Source organism: Rattus rattus, chromosome 8 (assembly GCF_011064425.1).
Source record: "Rattus rattus isolate New Zealand chromosome 8, Rrattus_CSIRO_v1, whole genome shotgun sequence".
NCBI lineage: Eukaryota > Metazoa > Chordata > Mammalia > Rodentia > Muridae > Rattus > Rattus rattus.
In genome coordinates, this window is record NC_046161.1 from 107,390,067 (window position 1) to 107,408,195 (window position 18,129).

At 48.6% G+C, this 18,129-nt stretch overlaps 1 protein-coding gene across 1 annotated transcript in view; it reads right to left on the reverse strand.

Moving 5' to 3' along the window:
* The window catches only part of Tgfbr2 (transforming growth factor beta receptor 2), an 89,104-nt gene that overhangs the window by 40,988 nt on the left and 29,987 nt on the right, over positions 1-18,129 (reverse strand). Inside the window, exons 2-3 of the mRNA XM_032911061.1 lie at positions 4,851-5,019; positions 2,905-3,095 (exon numbers count right to left, since the gene is read on the reverse strand). Coding sequence (XP_032766952.1) covers positions 2,905-3,095; positions 4,851-5,019 — 360 coding nt within the window. The remainder of the gene's footprint in view (positions 1-2,904; positions 3,096-4,850; positions 5,020-18,129) is intronic.

Genomic DNA, 18,129 nt, shown 5'->3' on the forward strand with positions numbered 1-18,129 from the left:
GGACTCTGGAGTCCTGACGATAACCCAGAGATGCAGTCAACAGCACTAAGCCGGGAGCATGGCGGTGGCTACGCTGCCCTGAGCAAGGTTTCTGTGGAAGTGAAGAAGCAAGGCGGAAGGGACTAGCTCAGAGCGCGATCCCTCCAGTCGCCGGATCTGACAGGCACTGCAAGCCCTCCCACTCCCATTTAGCAGCTTCCTGCTGTGATCCAGAGTCAAAACAGGAACAAACGTACCTAATTTGTAATATTATCCGGCAGTGTAAGGGCTGTGGTTAGCTTTGATTGGAAATCCTAGACCCAGCACGCTCCCTTTGACTGGGGAAGGTAGGTGGAGAGAAAAGAGGCACAGATTAAAACAGAGCCAGCCTTTCCAGTGTGCCTGTCGTGTGGTGCCCGGGCTACTGGATGCTCTGTTCAAAGGGCCTGACTAGAGCTCAGCTGTGGAGCCCAGATGCTAGAACAGACTGGAAGGCAGACAACACTTGCTTTAACATCAGGGAGGTAGACAGTGAAGGTTCTGTGGAGCTCAGTGTCCAGTGCGCCCTCCTTGCTGAGTTCTGAGCCATCAAGAAACCTTGCCTCGGCAACAAGATGTGCTGGGGACAGACGCGGCTCAGTAGATAAAGCTCTTGCTGCCGCTCAGCATAGAGACCAGAGTTCAGATCACTAATACACTTGTAAAAGCTGGGTAGGCTTGGTGCCCAGAGTAATCCTGAGACTTGGATGGTGGAGCAAGGGAGTCAGGAGTTCAAAATCACCCTCGGCTAGATAGCGAGTTCAAAACCAGCCTGGGATACATAAGACTTCATCTAGATAGGAAGGAAGCCCAGTGGTGAGTTCTGAGTTCAGGGAGAGCCTGCCTCAGCACACAAGGTAGAAAGTGATCGAGAAAGAGAACCGGTGTCACCCTTGGGCCTCCACGTGCATGTGCACACTCATAGGCAGATGTGCATACACACACGCCCAGACACCACATGTACACATACAAAACACCAGACACGAAACAGATAAATGTCTTGCAAAACTGGTGTGCCATCTTGCGGTCACAAGACAGCCAGCCGCTCCTGATGAATTCTCCCTTCCTACACCTTAGACTACCCTTCCGTCTGGCACCCATCAGGTCTTGCCCGATGGATGGCTGCCACCTGGCCACCATGACACCCCCTCTTCTAATTTGCACTCTGAATTTGGATGAGCACTGGATAGGTTCTCAGGTCCTCCAGCTAAAGAGATTTTCGGAGAAGTCAAGGGAGATGTGTTGGGGACAGCTATGAGGAGTGTTCCCTCTGTGTCTGCCGCTCTCTCCTCCTCCTCCTTTTGGCCAGTGCAGGATGCACTGAAGCCACCAGACACTTCCCAAAGGCTGCTTCCATGGGGGTGGGGTGGGGTGGGGTGGGAGAAGATGGCAGAGCAAGCAAAGACCCCCTTTTTAAAACATTTCCAGACATTCCCAGCCTTTTGACAATATGAACTACAAAGTTCATGCTGGAGAACCATACGATCAGTCGTGCTCAAAGTAAAATAGTAAACAAATCGCGAAACACACCTCACAAGGTCTTAAGTAAGTCTACGATATTGCTTCGGTCTCTATCCGTAGCTATTCAGCCGTGCGTGGAGCCTGCAGGCTGCAGGCTGGGGATGCCTGGATGGCTTTCTGACTAGATGACAAGATCTCTCTGTAATCCGTCCCTTCTAAAGGGACTGGCATGCAGCAGGTTAAAAAAAAGACCTGACTGTTTTGTCTGTCCATCTATCTGTTCTTCTATATATACAAACATAATACATACATACATACATACATACATACATACATACATACATACATCTAGAGGTTGAGGCACTGGAGTATTTACATCATGCCTTCAAACACTGAGGGCACCCAACACCCATACTTTAAAGGATTTGGGTCAAGGTCATAGCTATTGATTTTAATTGGAAGTCACAAAACAAGATGGCGTGCCATCTTGTAGTCACAAGACAGCAAGGCAGGAAAAAAAACCACCCAGATTTTAAAAAGCAAGACTATGAGCCCCGGGTAGGAACTGTGCCAAAGGGCATGAGGGAAGCTCCTGGGGGTCAGAGAGAGGGTCTTTCTAGACCACGGAGCCCTTGACCCATCGTGCGCATTCCTTAGGCTCCGGCAGCTGTGTCTCTCATAGGCTGTTTTATTTCAAGGAAATAGCAGAGGAATGCTATAGTAAAGGAATGCTAAAACCGCCATGATGTCGGAGAGTGACCATGCCTGCAATCCCTGCACTCAGGAAGCTGAGGCAGGAGGATACCAAATTTGAGGCCAACCTGGGTTGGACTCGGTGAATTACAGGTTAACTTGAGCAGCACAGTGACTGTCTCAAGATAAATAAATAAATATACAGGTCAATTAATTAACTAAAAGTATCTCAGTAACATAAGTGCATTCTTTATTTACCCATAGCTCTATAAAGAACGGAATCTTAGACCAGCCGGCCCAGGATAAGCGATCATGCCGCGCTAAGAGATCATGCCTCCAAAAGCAAGGTGCATGACTGCCAAGGAGTGACATCCAAGGCTGACTAATGGATATCATACACGTGAGCACAAACGTGCACATAGACTGTGCATGCACCCACACACCTATGCACACACACACAGAGAAAATACAATTTAAATTATACTGATAACTACATGGCTGACAAAACTCCAGCTGCTGCAGATGTCCTGAGAACGAGCCTGGGGAACCATTGCTCTCAGGGAAAGAACTACTTGTCAAGACCAGGTACAAAGATGGCTCCGAGGGATCAAATCTGAGACGGGCCAGCATGGGGCCCACTGCTTCCTGAGCTCCTTGGTCCTCATAGCATGCTTCGGTGCTCCCCACAGCAGTGCTCCCCTGGGGGACTGTGACCCCGGGATGATTGCTCACCTTCATTAAAGATGATGTAATCGTTACACTCCTCCGTGTTACAGGAGCACATGAAGAAGGTCTCGCCCGCCCTTTTCTTTTCCTTCATGACGCACGTGGGAGAAGTGGCATCTTCCAGAGTGAAGCCGTGGTAGGTGAACTTGGGGTCGTGGCAAACGGTCTCCAGAGTAATGTTCTTGTCGTTCTTCCTCCTGGGGCATTTGTTGAAGATGAGAGAGAGAGGGAGGGATGGAAAGAAGGGAGAATGAATGACCAGTCTCTGGATAGAACAATCAAGTCTGTGCATTCCTCAGGAAGTGGTTTCCACTAACGGCAGTCACTTCCGGTTCCCCAACATTCTCGAGCTGTCCCAAACTCTCCTCGCTCATCTCCCTCCACCTTTTGCTCACCTCAAAGCCTGCTTATGATTACAAACAAGACAGCTCTCCTTGGGGAGAGCTCTACCTGAAACGTGAAGCATCGCCCTTACTGGGGTCCTTAGAGAGGGGAAGCTGTGGAAAAGGGAATTCCCGGGGACCTGGGTCATTTTAAATCTCCCACTCCTAGGGCACCACAGGACCACGCTGTGCCTCTAGCTGGTGCGGCAGAGTCCGTGTCCTGACCAACCAGAGAGTTCTTAAACAGGCTTCCTAGGGACATGGTGGTAGGTCTTTTTCTTACCTTTGGTGTGCATGTCTGTGCGCAGGTATGTGTACCTGTGCACATGTGCATGTGGAGGCCAGAGGTCAATCTCCAGTGCTAATCTGCAGATGTCCCTGCTGATTATTGAGACAGCGTCTGTCTGTCACTGACCCGGAACTTGTCAATTTAGCTAGACTAGCTGGCCAGCAAGCCCCGGGCATCCTCTCCTCTTGTCTCTGCTTCCAGAGCACTGGATGATTCTAGGAATCAGACTTAGGTCCTCGTTCGTGCTTGTGCCGCAAACCCTTTACCGACTACCAAGTCATTTCTAAAGCCCATGATCTGTTTTTCCTGCCTGCTGGTCACAAGTCACTCTTTGTGTGCGGGGTGGGGGCAGGGACACATTTCATGCCAATGGCTGGTCCCAAAAACAAAATGGGAAGAAAGATCCTAAATAAAGAAATGCAAGTTCCTGAATTTGAGAAAGGGGTGGGAGGGAAGACAAATAACTCGGGAGAGGATGGCGGGGTGTTCTTCCTTTCCAGAACAGAAAAATAGGAGTGGTTTGTGCTGCGGGAAATGGGTTCTCTCTTTGTCATCTGCATGTTTGGAGACTAATTTGGCCACCAGCAGGGCATATATTTTGAGAAATGCCAGGCGATTGGTTCTCCGTGCACATCACATTGATGTAAATGTTAATTTGCCTATTATTGTAATCTTCTGCGCACCTCTGAGTGCCTGCATGTGCACCACATGCATGGTGACTGCCAGGGGAGGCCAGAAGAGGGCATCTCATCCCTTAGAAATGGAGATACAGGAGGTTATGAGCCACCATATGGATGCTGGGAGACGAAATGAACCACCTGGGGGTTAGGGGTTCAAACACAGGAGCCTATGGGGTGACGTTTCATATTCAAACCCCAAGATGAGGCATTCTGATAATATATTTAATAACTGATGGGGGGAGGACAGGAACATTGGTATCTGTATTTGGGGTTGGGAGGGGCACGGATAGTGACTCTTGCCGTGAGCACACACGACTCAGAAAGACAGATAACAAGGTGTTACGGTTTGAATGGGAAACGCGCCCGGCAGGCTCAGGTCATGTGTATGAATGAGTGATGTCCAGGTGGTTCAGTGTCTGCTCCCCACGTGCTGATACCAGGGGACTGTCAGCCATGTCTTTTCCCTGCATGTTGGACTGTATCCCCCTAGAACCCAAAACGAGCCTTCCTCCTGAGGCTACCTTGGCCAGGTGTTGGTCACAGCATTGTCCACAGTGATCTGGAAAGCAAGCCCCCTTTCTCCAAAGGCCCCCTTCTTACCACACGGCCACGCAGACTTCCTGCGGCTTCTCGCAGATGGAGGTGACGCTGCAGTTGCTCATGCAAGACTTCTGGTTGTCGCAAGTGGACAGTGTCACGTCGCAAAACTTGCACAGCTGTGGAAGCTTGACCGCACCGCTGTTGTCACCCGCCATCAGATCACTGTTAACTGAGGAGAGAGAAAGAAAGAGCAAGGGTTATCCCACTTTCTCACAGACTGAGTTTGGTCCCAGGATCGAGAGAAGCAACTCCTGAAACCTGTCCTCTCACCTCTGCACAAAGGACACGACGTGTGTGTCGATCAAACGTAGTAAATAAAGGAAAGAAGGTGGAGAAAGGTACTTTAAAAAAAAAAAAGGTCTCTTTTCAGAGGTAGAGTTCCCGGATGCACGCACGCATGCATGCACGCCCATTGTGTGGTAGTGGTGACACAGATGTACAGTAGCTTGTGTGTTCTGTCCATGGTGGGCATAAGGCATGTTTTCCACGAAAACCTTATCAATCAATAAACAAACAGATTGGCCCCCTGCCCTAGGTGTCCCAGGTTCTCTTGAAGAAATTCTGGTTCACTGGGGCCGGGTATGAGGTTCAGTTCCTAAATCATGAAACAGGGAGTTCCATCCTCAACACTGTCTAAGTTGGGCATCCTCAACACTGTCTAAGTTGGGATTGGTGGTGCAAACCTGTGATCCAAGCCCTTAGGAGGTAGAGGATGGAGAGTCAAGAGTTCAATTTTATCCTCTGCTATATATTGACTTTAAAGCCAGTCCAGGGTGCATCAGACCCTGTCTAAAATAAACAAGTAAATAAATCAGACCAGGGCAGGGGGAACCAATTAGAGGTGTGCACATAGGACGGAGACACTAGAAAAGTCATTGCCCAAGTAGGCAGAGCAGTCACCACCACAGTGAAATGCAGAGGCGGCAGAAACAGACGTTAAGAGTTGAGCTGATGTGGTCCTAGAGAGGCTACTATCCCCTCCAATGTGAGGAATGAGGGATGAGGGAGTGATGGGGGTTGTGGTAAGAGATGGAGGGGGCTACTAGCAGGTCCTCGAGGTGGAGTCAATTTTCCACCTAGAAGAGTGAAGAAGGGGCTGAGGGCAATGGTGGAACCATTCCTTGTGCAAAGGCCCTGACAGTCACCCCGGTTCCAGTTCCGTCATCTCTCAGTCCTCATCTTGGAGGATATGACAGCCTCCCTAGAAACACATCAGCTTAATCCTCGGTGTTTGTTTCCGCCACCTTTGGTCTCTGATTAAATGGCACTCTTCATCCCAAAAATGGGCAGCTAGGAACCGCCTAAAGCCTCTGTTTTATTGTGGGTCAAACGATGTGGGTCACATGCTCCCATACAGCCTGTCCGCCAACATTCACGTTTCCAGGAGCCTCCGTCTACCTTGTTCAAACACTGTCGGTCCAGTGTGTCAAACAGCATCCGCCACATAGACCCACATAGAATCTGTGTTAGTTCCTTTTCCCACTGACGTGACCAAATACCCTGGAGGGTAGCAACTTAAAGAAGGAAGGCTCATGGTTTGAGGGTATGGTCCACCACGGTGAGGCCTGGCAGCGGCACTGGGAGGCATGGTATGTAGTCAGTAAGCAGAGAAGGACTGAGTTTGTTAACAACAGCTTGCAGTTGATGGGGTGCAAGGCTGCTATGCACTCTGGGAAACTGAGAGGAGTTAACACGTATTCTTTGCTGCACTAGGTTTAGACACTCGGGCTGTGTGTGGCTGTAGGACAGATGCCCGTCCTGAGGCAAATGGGAAGGACTTCTGCAAGGGGTCTCCTTCAAGAGGTCTGAGAAGGGCCTCACGTACTCTCCCTATGTTAGCTTAACTCCTGCCCAGAGGGTACCAGCAACATTTCACCCTGTGACCTCCTTTGTTGCCTGGGCACAACACCTGTTTCCTGGGTCTCTAAAAATACAAACTTATATATTTAAGACCTGCTTTCTTGTGGTGACAGTAAACATAGAAGAAGAGAAAAAAAAAAAAAGCAAGCCCATTCATCCCTTTCAGGCCTCTAGTTTATTTCAGGAAGTGTATTTTTAGGTAAGAAACTATTTTGAAATCCTCAATGTCTTCCAGACCGTTCTCTGCTTAGCTAAAAATATAGGCATCAATGGGCTCTGAACCTTGTTTAAATTTGGTATCAACATAACAATAGATGATATACTATTTTTTTCTGCAATGGTTATGTTTGGATCCATTTGTGAAACAATTCATTCGATCCCTAAGATTTTCCTACAAGATAATAAAGTAAAGAAATAGGAAACTGTATTTCCTACGGTCAGAATTTATTTTTTCCTCTTGGTACTGGGTGTGTTGGGAATAAACATTATTTGCTGGCTGGGGGGCGGGGGGGGGACTCCGATGGTCTTCTCAACAGATAATGAAGTCTTTGGGAGACAGAATTTAGCCATTCAGCCTTCTAACATTTTAAGATCTTAACCTAGATCGGTGGTCAGCAGCTTTTGCCACCGTGGAGAAGAAGGTACAACAAACTGCAAAGCTTGGTTGGATTTCAGATGTCCTGACTGAATGCTTTTGCTCTGAAGGTGGCCTAGGCCTTGGGTTTCTATGAGAATGGCCCCCATAGGCTCATAGACTTCAATACTTGGTCCCTAGTTGGTGAAACTCTTTGGGAAAGATGAGGAGGGTAAGTTTGGTCTTGGAGGGACTGGGTGTGGTGGGATTTGAGGTTTAAAAAGCTACCAGCGTTCTCAGTGTGCTTCCTGGCTCCTACTTGTGGATCCAGATGTGAGCTCTCAGCTAACCCTTCTGCTATGTCTTTGTTCCACCATTACGGACTCTGGCCCGCTAAAACCATCTAAAGCCCGATTAAATACATTCTTACATAAGTTGTTGTAGTCACGGCAATGGATGTCTCTATGCTCATGTGGGTGTGGGTACCTCTGAAAGTCAGAAGAGAGAGCTGGAGCCCCTCCGGAGATGGGTTACAAATGCTTATAAGATTTATGAGTTCTGGGAACTGAATTCCAGTCTCTGCAGAAAAACTATGCACTCTTAACTCCTGGACAATCTCCAGTCCCCAGGCCTCTGGATTTTTTTTTTTTTTTTTTGAGGTTACACAGATAATAGAGTGCAATGGAGACTAAGATTACCGAGCTAGAATTAATCGAGGGGAAAAGTCCACGACAAACGCACATCAAGGGGCCACCAAACCGAGGTGTGGACAGGGGTGAGTGCCTAGGGCTGGTGCCTGGGAAACACGCCCTAAGAGGAAAGAAAGGGAAGGAGCCATCAAATATTTAGAGAGAGAGAGAAAAGGAAGAAAAGGGAGGAAGGCGAAGGGTGAGGGGAAGGAAAATGGGAAGGGGAGGGGGAGGGGAGGGGGGGAGGGGAGGGGGGGAGGGACTAGAAGAGCAACTCAGAAAGCTCCTGATGTTCTGTGCCACAGCCTGAGCTGACCCCACCACCATGCCTGCTGCCCTCCAAGGAAGGCTGAGAAAGTCTTTCCATTGACCCTTAAGAGAAAGGCGAACAGCACCCCACACCTTACTTACGGAAGCACGGGCAGGTGGAAGGGCAGTAGGTAAGGAGACCGTACTTCTCGGTGCCAGTTGGGGCCCACTTTGCCCTTTATTTATTTCATTTTCCCATCATTACAGCAAAAGGTGCCCTTGTCAAGGTTTGGCTGGGCTATTTTCTCCTCCTCCTCCTCCTCCTCTTCCTCCTCCTTCTCTTCCTCTCTTCCTCTTCCTCCTCTTCCTCCTTCTCCTCCCCCTTTCCTACCTCCTTGGCTTCCTTTATGAAAACCTTACAAAAGGCATGATCGATTCAATTCACCCTGGCCTGGTAACCCCTGACAGAGGTTAGCTGACAGAGATCACTGCCCACTAACAATACCATCGGTTCCCGGAAGCCTATAACCCTTCAACCTTTCCTCTAGGCCAATATTCTCTTCCCCCTGTGTGACAGCAGCCCTCTGGCTTTTCGTGTCACTGTTTGTCAAGACAGACACTTTCAGACTACAGCACGATTTGTCAGTTGTGTTGGCCTCACGTCGTTCTGATAGAAGCCTCGTGAACTCGCTCTGGAATAGGGAGCAGGACGACACCAGCTTTTTTTGTTCAGCTCAGGATCTCAAGAGGTTCACATGCCCTGGCAGCAACAGGTGAATCCCCAAGCCTCCCTCTGTGTCCTCAAGAATTCTTGAAGTCATGAGGACAGGTGGAGAGAGGCAGTGGAACTGCATATGCCCGCCCATCCAGGTCCCGAGGAAGAACCTGTGCCAGCCATGTCCTTAGCATCGAGCAGTGATTCTTATGCTTAATCTGTGGTGCTTCAGAGGCCAACGGAATGGCACTGCCAGGAAATGCATCTAGATCAACAGCTAGGGACAAAGATATAACTCTAAACGAACCCAAGACATTTCTCCTGGCCAGAGGAGGGAGCAGAGTCTGTTCACTGTTTGCCCTGCAAACAGGAGATCCTGACTTCAGTCCCCAGACTGTAGGCTTAGACCACAAGTTTCCACTTCACCAAGACCCTATGTAAAGACACAAAACAAAGCAACAGGAGCAACTGGCTAAGATGACATATGGCTGTCCTTCTATGGCTGGGGTGGCTGTGACAGGTGGAGACCTGGGCTCCCTGGCCAGCCAGCCTAGCTTAATTGGTGAGTTTCAGATGAGAGACCTCACTTTGAAAATAAAGCAGAGGAGGTGTGTGTGTGTGTGTGTGTGTGTGTGTGTGTGTGTGTGTGTGTGTGTGTACGCACTCGTTGATGGTTCCCCCATATATACACATTAAAAAAACAAAAAATAAATAAATAAATAACAACAAACCCCACCAAGACAGCCTAACTTATTCTTCAACATCCTCTAATCAAAATTCAGAACGCTTTCCAATCTGATAGCTGAGTCACTCTCCATGTGTCCAGTGAAACTGTCTGATATTAAGGCAGCACATTTTAATCGCTACAGATCCTCCATTGGCAGTCGGCCGTCCTTTGGGAATGTTCTGCCCTTAGCAGGCAAATGAATGATCTGAAGTGTTCTCTGAGAAGAAGTTCCAGTAAGAAGAGGCTCTCTCACCTAGAGAGTCTCATGCTAGCCTCTGAACAGGGACAGCTGTCAGAGCATGTGACAGGCTCATGAAACACGACACATTTCACTTCTCTTCCTCCAGTCCTTGAGTAATAGCAAAACCTTCACCCCATCACCGAGGTCACAGCATCTTTATCTCACATTTCCCCCAAAATCACTGCCAGAGTCTCTGAGTTCTCACTGTGGATGGGGGTATTAATTTCTAGACCAGCACCGTTGTCTAAGGATTTGTGGTGGTAAGAAGGGGTCAGAGTTTTTAATTGGGATTAGGACTTCTTGGTCCATGTCTTTGATATGGTGTCTACCGGTGGCTGGAAGGTTAGGGGAAAATCGTCACGAATGCTTAACCTTCTGCCAGAAATGTGTTCCTGTGACAGTGAACTTTCTTCTCCTTATTGATTATTCTTGTCTGTGTGAGGTGGGCACAGCATACCCTATCATGGACACAGGATAACTCCGTAGAGTTGGTTTTCTCTCCCAACTAGGATCTTTGGCCTTGTGCAAAGAGGACTTATATCTAATGAGCAATTCGCCAGCTCTACTCACATAACTCTGAATTCATGCACCCCTTTGTTATGGTCAGGTTTGGGGAGAACCTGATAACTCGTTGACTCCACACATGGCTGTGATGTCTGGCTTGACGCTGTATACTTAAGAGTACCATTTGCTTTTGATGCAGTTGAAGGCGAAGCATCTCAAAGAATAACACACGGCAAGCAGTGAACAGAACTCACTATGCCTTGAAGCTGAGCTCGTCAAATGCGAACACGCACTCAAACCCCTCAGGGGAAATATTGAATCGGCAGGTGTAGCCTGCGCACAAGCTCGAAGAGCTGCGGGGGCTGTCCTGTCAGACATTCACGGGGCAGACTGGAAGTATGAAAACCAGACAGGAACTCATGCTGAAGTTTCTGGGCAGAGTTCTTGCCCAGGAAACCCCAGTGCTCACTCTTGTAGTGTACAACGGAGTCACATGATCGATGGCGACCTCCTTTAGTTAAAACCAATTAACTCAGCTGCCAACCGCATATTCAGAATGCCTTCATGGCAGTGCCAAGACTGAGGTGTCATTAAAAAGCTGGATGGGGGATAGAGAGACCATAGCTCAGACCTGAATTTAATCCCCGGACCCCATGACTTGAAAGAAAGAGAGACAGGAAGAAAGAGAGAGAGAGAAGGAGGGAGGGAGGGAGGGGAGGGAGGGAGGGAGGGAGGGAGGAAGGAGGGAGCAAGGAGGAAGCTGGGCATAGCAGGGTAATGGGGAAGTAGACAAAGGCATATTCTTGGAGTCTGCTGGCCAGTCAGCCTAGCTAACATATTTGACAAGCTCTAACTAGTGAAGGACCCTGTCTCAAATAATAATTTTTTTAAATGTGAATGTTTGTCACCTGAGGAATGACACCTGATATTGTCCTCTGGTTTACACATGTGTGTGTGCCTGTGCACGTGCGTGCGCACACACACACACACACACACACACACACACACACACACCACCTAGCTATGTACACTCAACCATCTACCCACCTAGCAAGTGTGATGTCATTCTCATCTGAAGTAGAGGGGTCACTGCACCCATCAGGGAGACTTGCCATTTTTCCCCTCTCTCTGTGGATTTTAGAGCTGGCAAAATGGAGGGCTGATTTCCTTGCATTTCACAACCGGTCTCCTCTTACAGCTCTTTCCATCTGCTTCCTCTTAGACTTGGCCTCTTCAGTGATCCCGGGCCCAGAGGCCGGCTCGCCATCTGGGCCGACACTGAAAGACTCCATCTCGGAATGGGTTTTAATTGCAGCTGGCATTTCAGAGTCAGACACCCAGGCCACCATCTGGCAGACAGCGATGTGGTTTGCCATGCCGGCAGCTAACACCCACGGCTCAGGAGACCAGGTGGGACCAGCCCACTGGCCTGCCTGTCACATGGCCTCCCACCCAGAACAAAGAAGCGAGTCGGTGGGAATCAAAAGTTCCCACTCCTACCCAATACGGTAGACAATTACTGCATCCAACAAGTGCAAAAGTGCTTCCTAATTGAGTTTCAGGGTTTTTAAAAAATGTTTTGACTCCACTTGTGTGTAATTAAAATACGTTGCCACAGGAGAGCGAAGCAAGTGTCTGCAGGTGGCAGTGTCCTGTGATCCCTGGTCATTGGTGCTGGACGGCTCTTACTCAGCTTACTGGGAAATCACGGAGGCCGAAGGGAGGGGACAGTGGTCTCAGAGCCTTATTAAACGGGCTGTGGAGATAGCGGTGTTTGGTCAGCAAAGCGTTTGCCTTCCAAGGCAAACCCATGTAAAAAGCCAGAAGCAGCACCCGTGTGTAATCCCAGGGCTGGGAGGCAGACTGGAGGATGCCTGGCACTTGCTGGCAGTACTTGGTGATCTCCAGGCCCGTGAGAGACACTGTCTAGAAAAAGAGGGGTGATGTTCTCCTAGAATGTCCACCCCAACACACATGCTTTACACACACACACACACACACACACACACACACACACGTGCACACACACACATGCACGCACTCACGCATGCACGCAGGCACTCACAGACACACACACACTCACAGACACACACACACATGCACACACACACACAGACACACACAGGCACACACACACACACACACACACACACACACACACGAGCGCGCGTACATATTTAAAACACTTCCTTAGCACTTTATTAAAACCTGTCAAAGAGGACCAAGTTAAAGCTCTGAAATCCCTTTGAAATGCCTTGTGTTTCCTGTTTGGTAAATAAAGCAATCTCAACAAGCAGTACAAGAATCAGAGGTCACTAGAAACGCCTGACCCACAGGGGCTGTCCCTCTTCCCTGTTGCTGAGAAAAGAAGGAAAATCATGGTAGCAGTTTCCGTTCTTGTCATCGGAGAGTAAGGACTTAAAGCCTGAACTGTATGACTACAGAGAGAAACAGACGACGGTGCGCTCTGGCCTCCCGGCCTGCTTCTGACAGAGATCATCAAAGTCAGGAATGGTACGAATCTCACTTTCAATCCCCACGAATCTCACTTTCAATCCCCAGATCCGGGAGGTTGAGGCAGGAGGATTGAAGATAGCCTGAGCTACATAGTAAGTTCCTTCCAGGCTAGCCTGGGCTACAGAGTAAGACACTATTTCAAGAATGTTTTTAAAAGGAAAGAGAGAGAGAGGGGAATAGAGGGAAGGAAATGGAAGAGGGGAAGCTAGGAGAGAGAGAGAGAGAGAGAGAGAGAGAGAGAGAGAGAGAGAGAGAGAGAGAGAGAGAGAAGAGGAGGGGAGGGGAGGGGAGGGAAGGGGGATGGAGGGGTTGGGGGAGCAGGAGAAGAAAGAAAAGAGGAGCAGGTCAAATCTCACAGTGAGCTGGCCAAGGTGTGGGGCTCAAGCACTCTCGGAGCAGGTGTAAACTTGTATCTTTCTGCAGAGTCTACATTATCTCTGAAGAGAGCCAAGGCACCTCTGACAGCTTCACCGCCTGCCACAGCAGCGACTACAAGGCCCACACAAACAGTAGCACAGAGTGGTCCAGAGCAGGACCTTGGAAGCTACCGCACTCAGGACATTAGCACGATGCAGATGGGGTTCAGAATGGACGCATGGGCAGGACAGCCCCCCAGGCCCTAGACATGTGCTCCCTGCCCCCATTTCCTGCCTCTCCCCTGCAGGAAGCTGCTATTTCTTAGCCTGAGTTCATCTGTTGGGTAGCCTTGTGCGTCTGGGGAGTTTGGGCAGTGAGGAGATCCAGCAACTTCACCCAAAGGCAGGTTCTTTCGGGGCATCTTGTCTAGCTGAGTCCTTGGGTGACAATCCCCGGCTGAGTCTCTCGCTTGGAGGTCATCCTGGTGCTTTAGGGTTGTCCACTACTCCTAAGATTGGCTTTGAGACAAATCAGTTACAAAAGGCAAGAAGACTGGAAGGGAAAAAGGAAAATCTCCCAAAAGACGTGCAATAGCCAAGACCAGAATCCTCCCCAGGTCGTATCTGGATAGCACAGTTCTCTATGCTGGTAAAAAGATTTGTATAGACTCGATGTCTGGTTAAAATGTCCAAGTCAAAGGCTGATACACAAGCCAAAGCGAGCCACTTGTAGACGGCCTTCCTGTGGCTCCTGGAGAGTTCTCTCCTATGGGGTGGGGCACGGACAGAGGAGCAGCTGCCAGTGCGTGTGCACCAGGCTTGTAGTCTCCGGATAGAGTCTGGCCGGGAGGGTTTCATCAACTCCCATGAGTAGCTCACGGGTTTTAATGCTTCACTACAGCTCTTTCAAGAAAAGCACAGAGACACAAATTTATATTCACCAAGCAAGTAAATTAAGGGATTAAGTAATAATCATCTGTATTTCTTAAAGATTAATTCAATAGCTACTTCAGGGGGAAACTTGGCTGTCCCTGGAGCATTTAAAAAGTATATTTGGCAAGGACGTTTTTTTTAAAAAGCCATTTATAGATAAAACAAACTAGGTGAGTGGAAAGGTAATCATTATTTTAGAAGTCCCAAACATCAAATAACTAAACGAGTTTCCTCTCCTTCCTTCCTCGCTTAGCAAGCCAAGTGATCCCAAAACCTCCCCAGGGCTGGCTTTGTCTCTGGGGAATGAAGGGGTTTAGAGTCTCTAGGCACCTAAGCAGAGTCTCTGTCTCTCTGTGTCTGTCTGTCTGTCTGTCTCTCTGTGTCTCTCTCTCATTCTCTCTGCCTGCCTGTCTTGACACCTCAATCCTTCTTCCTCTCCTTTTGGTGTTACATGTTCCCAAATCAGAATACCATAATGGGGAGGAAATACTAAACACTTCACACACACACACACACACACACACACAAAAATAGGAGCCCACACAAACACATGCACAGACACACACACACACACTAAAAAAAAAAAATAACTCCTGGGAGTCTAGCTTGTTACATACCTGCTAGGGATTCGAACTCATGTCCTGGTGCTGGCCCACTGCACTCTTCCCTATTAGACCACACCCCAAGCCTGACAGTGATTTTCCTAGATAAGAGACTGGACATTTGTCATCTCTTCGCTCACTTTAGAGGGCATAGTGTCACAGTGAATGAAACCCAGGCACTCCGAGGTCAAACACTTGAGGGCTGCCCAAGTTTCCTTGATGTTGCTGTGATAAAGCACTGACCCAAAGCAACTTAGGGAGGAAAGGGTTTGCTTCCCTCATGTTTCCAGCTCACAGGCCATCGCTGAGGGAAGACGGGGACAGAACTCAGGCAGGAGGTGAGGGCAGGTGTGTTTGCTGTCTTTTTCTAGTAGAGAACTCACATCAGAAACCATGGAAGATGCTGCTTGGTACCTCCAGCAGGCTCGTGCTTACCCAGCTGCCTTACCCAGCCTGGGCCCCCTGCCTGGGGATAATGGTAGCCGCAGAGGGCTAGGCCCTCCAGCCTCAGTTAGTATCAAGACAATCTCCTAGAAGCATCCCGACAGACCAATCAGATGTGTCTAGTCAGTGTCAAGTGGATGAAGTTAACTAGACCAAGGGCAATTCCAGGTTCAGCCTTGGACTTTCTCTGGGGCCATGGACAGCATCCAGTCAGTGTATTCCTCAGCAATGACAAGTACCTTGGGGCTAAGATGGAGAAGAAACACACGAGAACAACATGTGAAAATGTTCTAAGGCAGAAGGAAGCATGATGCCGCCCTCTCATTAGACAGGTAATGCTCTGTACAACAGTGGAACAGTGGTCCAGGAGGAAAATTGTAGGAATAGAATGGGAAGAGGGGACTAGAGAGATGGCTCAGTGATTAAGAGCACTTGTTCTTGTAATGATCCCAGATTCGAGCCCCAGAACCCATAAGGTGGTTCACAAACACTTCTAACAGGCCCGGAGGATCTGACCTTCTCTGACCTCCACGGCCATAGGCATGCACATGCTACACTTACATACACAGGCCAAACACACATACACATACAAATAAATGCATTTAAGCAATTAAAAAATAATGATGATCTGTTTATAGACGATTTTCAGGGTGATTAGGAGCATGGTAAATCTGTCCCAGTGTGCTAATGGCAGGAAGAAGTTTATGGGACCTGACATGTTTCTGGAAGGCTGAGTGGACGGACACGTGCTACACGATGCGTTTATCACCCCTGTACTACACAGCATTCCAAGATAAAACAGAATCGGCTGTTAGTGTAATTTTTGTAAATTATAAAGATTCTTCCCAGGCTCAACAGGGAGATGTGCTGGGATGGATTGCCGGCCACGCCCTACAGGAAAACCTGATAAGAGACCCAGCAATAACTCAGAAAACCTTGCTATTATAATGTTAGAGGAATGGGGTGTCTGAGCTTGGAGAGCAGAGGGGTTCTCTGAACTTCAAGGGAAAGAGTCTCTGAGTTTATTCTGAGTTCTGAGGTAAGCAGATTAGCAGAAGTTTTAGATAGAATATATAGTCATAATTTAAGAACCTAATCTCATAGTCCCACCCTGTCTTGGAGTTTGGCAACATATGGAAGGTTCTAGATAGGAACCTTCTAGAGGAATCAACCCCTTGTATAAGGGGCACCCTCTGTGTTTAATAAGTGTACTCAAGGATCTTTAAACCACCCTTCTAGAACCAAAGTGACTGTTTTGAACTGTGCATGGCTGAGATGTAGCTCAGTGGTAGAGCACGCACCTTACACACATGAAGCTCGGGGCTGGAGAGATGGCTCAGAGGTTAAGAGTACCAACTGCTTTTCCAGAGGTCCCGAGTTCAAATCCCAGCAACCACATGGTGGCTCACACATGAAGCTCTGGCTCCAATCCCTAGGTCTTGTGTGTGTGTGCGTGTGTGTGATTGTTCGTTACCAGCTTGGAACTGATCACTGACCACTTAAGAACAATGATCAATGGTGAGGCCCTTCTGCTGACTTCTTGCACCAGGTAAGAACCAACCTGCCTGGCGACCTACTAATTAGAACGTTGCTATGGTGACAGGGCAATAAGGCACCCTAGAACTGAGGGATTCCGAAATACTAGAGTGAAGTTTCGTTGTGTACAGCTGTCTTCCTCAGAGACAGAGCTGACACATTTAGATTCATAGCTAAGGGGACGTGGAAAAGCGCTCAGGCAGTGTATCTTCAGGTATCCAGGTTACGAGGTGTTCTACACTCCAGATATACAGGATACCTTTTCTTCTACTCTCTCCTCAAGCCATTTCCTCACATGAAGGCTAACTGCATGATTCTGCCTTCCGATGTGTTCTGGAGGAGAGCCTGGTGAGCGAGAAATACAAGCAGAAAGTACAGGTAGAAAAGGCTCCGAGCCCAGCCTCCGGTGGGTGAGCAATTAGCTACTCAACTCTTGTGTCTTTTCCCGGACCAAATAGGTCAGCTGGTTATGATAATCTTTAAAGTCTATTCGCTTTACAAAACAGTCCCAATCCAACTCTCAGGAGTTAGGGAGTCTACGTGTTTCAGACCCAGCTAAAAAGAATAGTTTGATTTAACCTATAGGGAAAGGGGTTGGGCTGTGGAGACAGCTCGGTGAGTAAATGTGTCACCAGGCAAACGTGAGTACCTGAGTTCCACTGCTAAAACTCACATAAAAAAGGAAAGTGTGGTGGTGCGTGCTTGTAGTCCCAACGTGGGGAAGTGGAGATGGGCAGATGCCCAAGGTTCGCTGGCCAGCCAGCCTCCTGAATCAGTAAGCCCCAGGTTCACAAAACAAGGTGAAGGAGACCAGACAGCTCCACAGACATACACATCTTCTACCAGGCCTAACAACTATAGTTCAGGTCTTGAGACCCATGTGGCAAAAAAGAGAGAACCAACTCCCAACTCCCAAAGCTTCTCTCTGCCCTCTACACACACACACACACACACACACACACACACACACACACACACACACACACTAACTCATGCATGCACATAGACCAAAAAAAAAAAAAAAAAAGGGTTTGGAGACCATGGAGCACGGACGATTTGAGGTACATTGTCCGGTTCGCTTTCTTTGTTTCATGAGACTCCCTCTCTTTTCAACTTCCATATCCCCACCCAAGGCTCCCATACAAACACCAATCACCGAGGCAGAGCAGGCTCTCAAGACTAAACTCAAAATATCATTTGGGTGTCACAAGCTCAGAGGAAGGGCAATTCTGCCACGTGACAAAGGACTCCTTTCCGTACAGAGGCTGTAGGCATTTCCTCTGATTTCTTTCAGGGCAGAGAAGAAAGCCCCCGTTCAGAGCAAAGCACTTA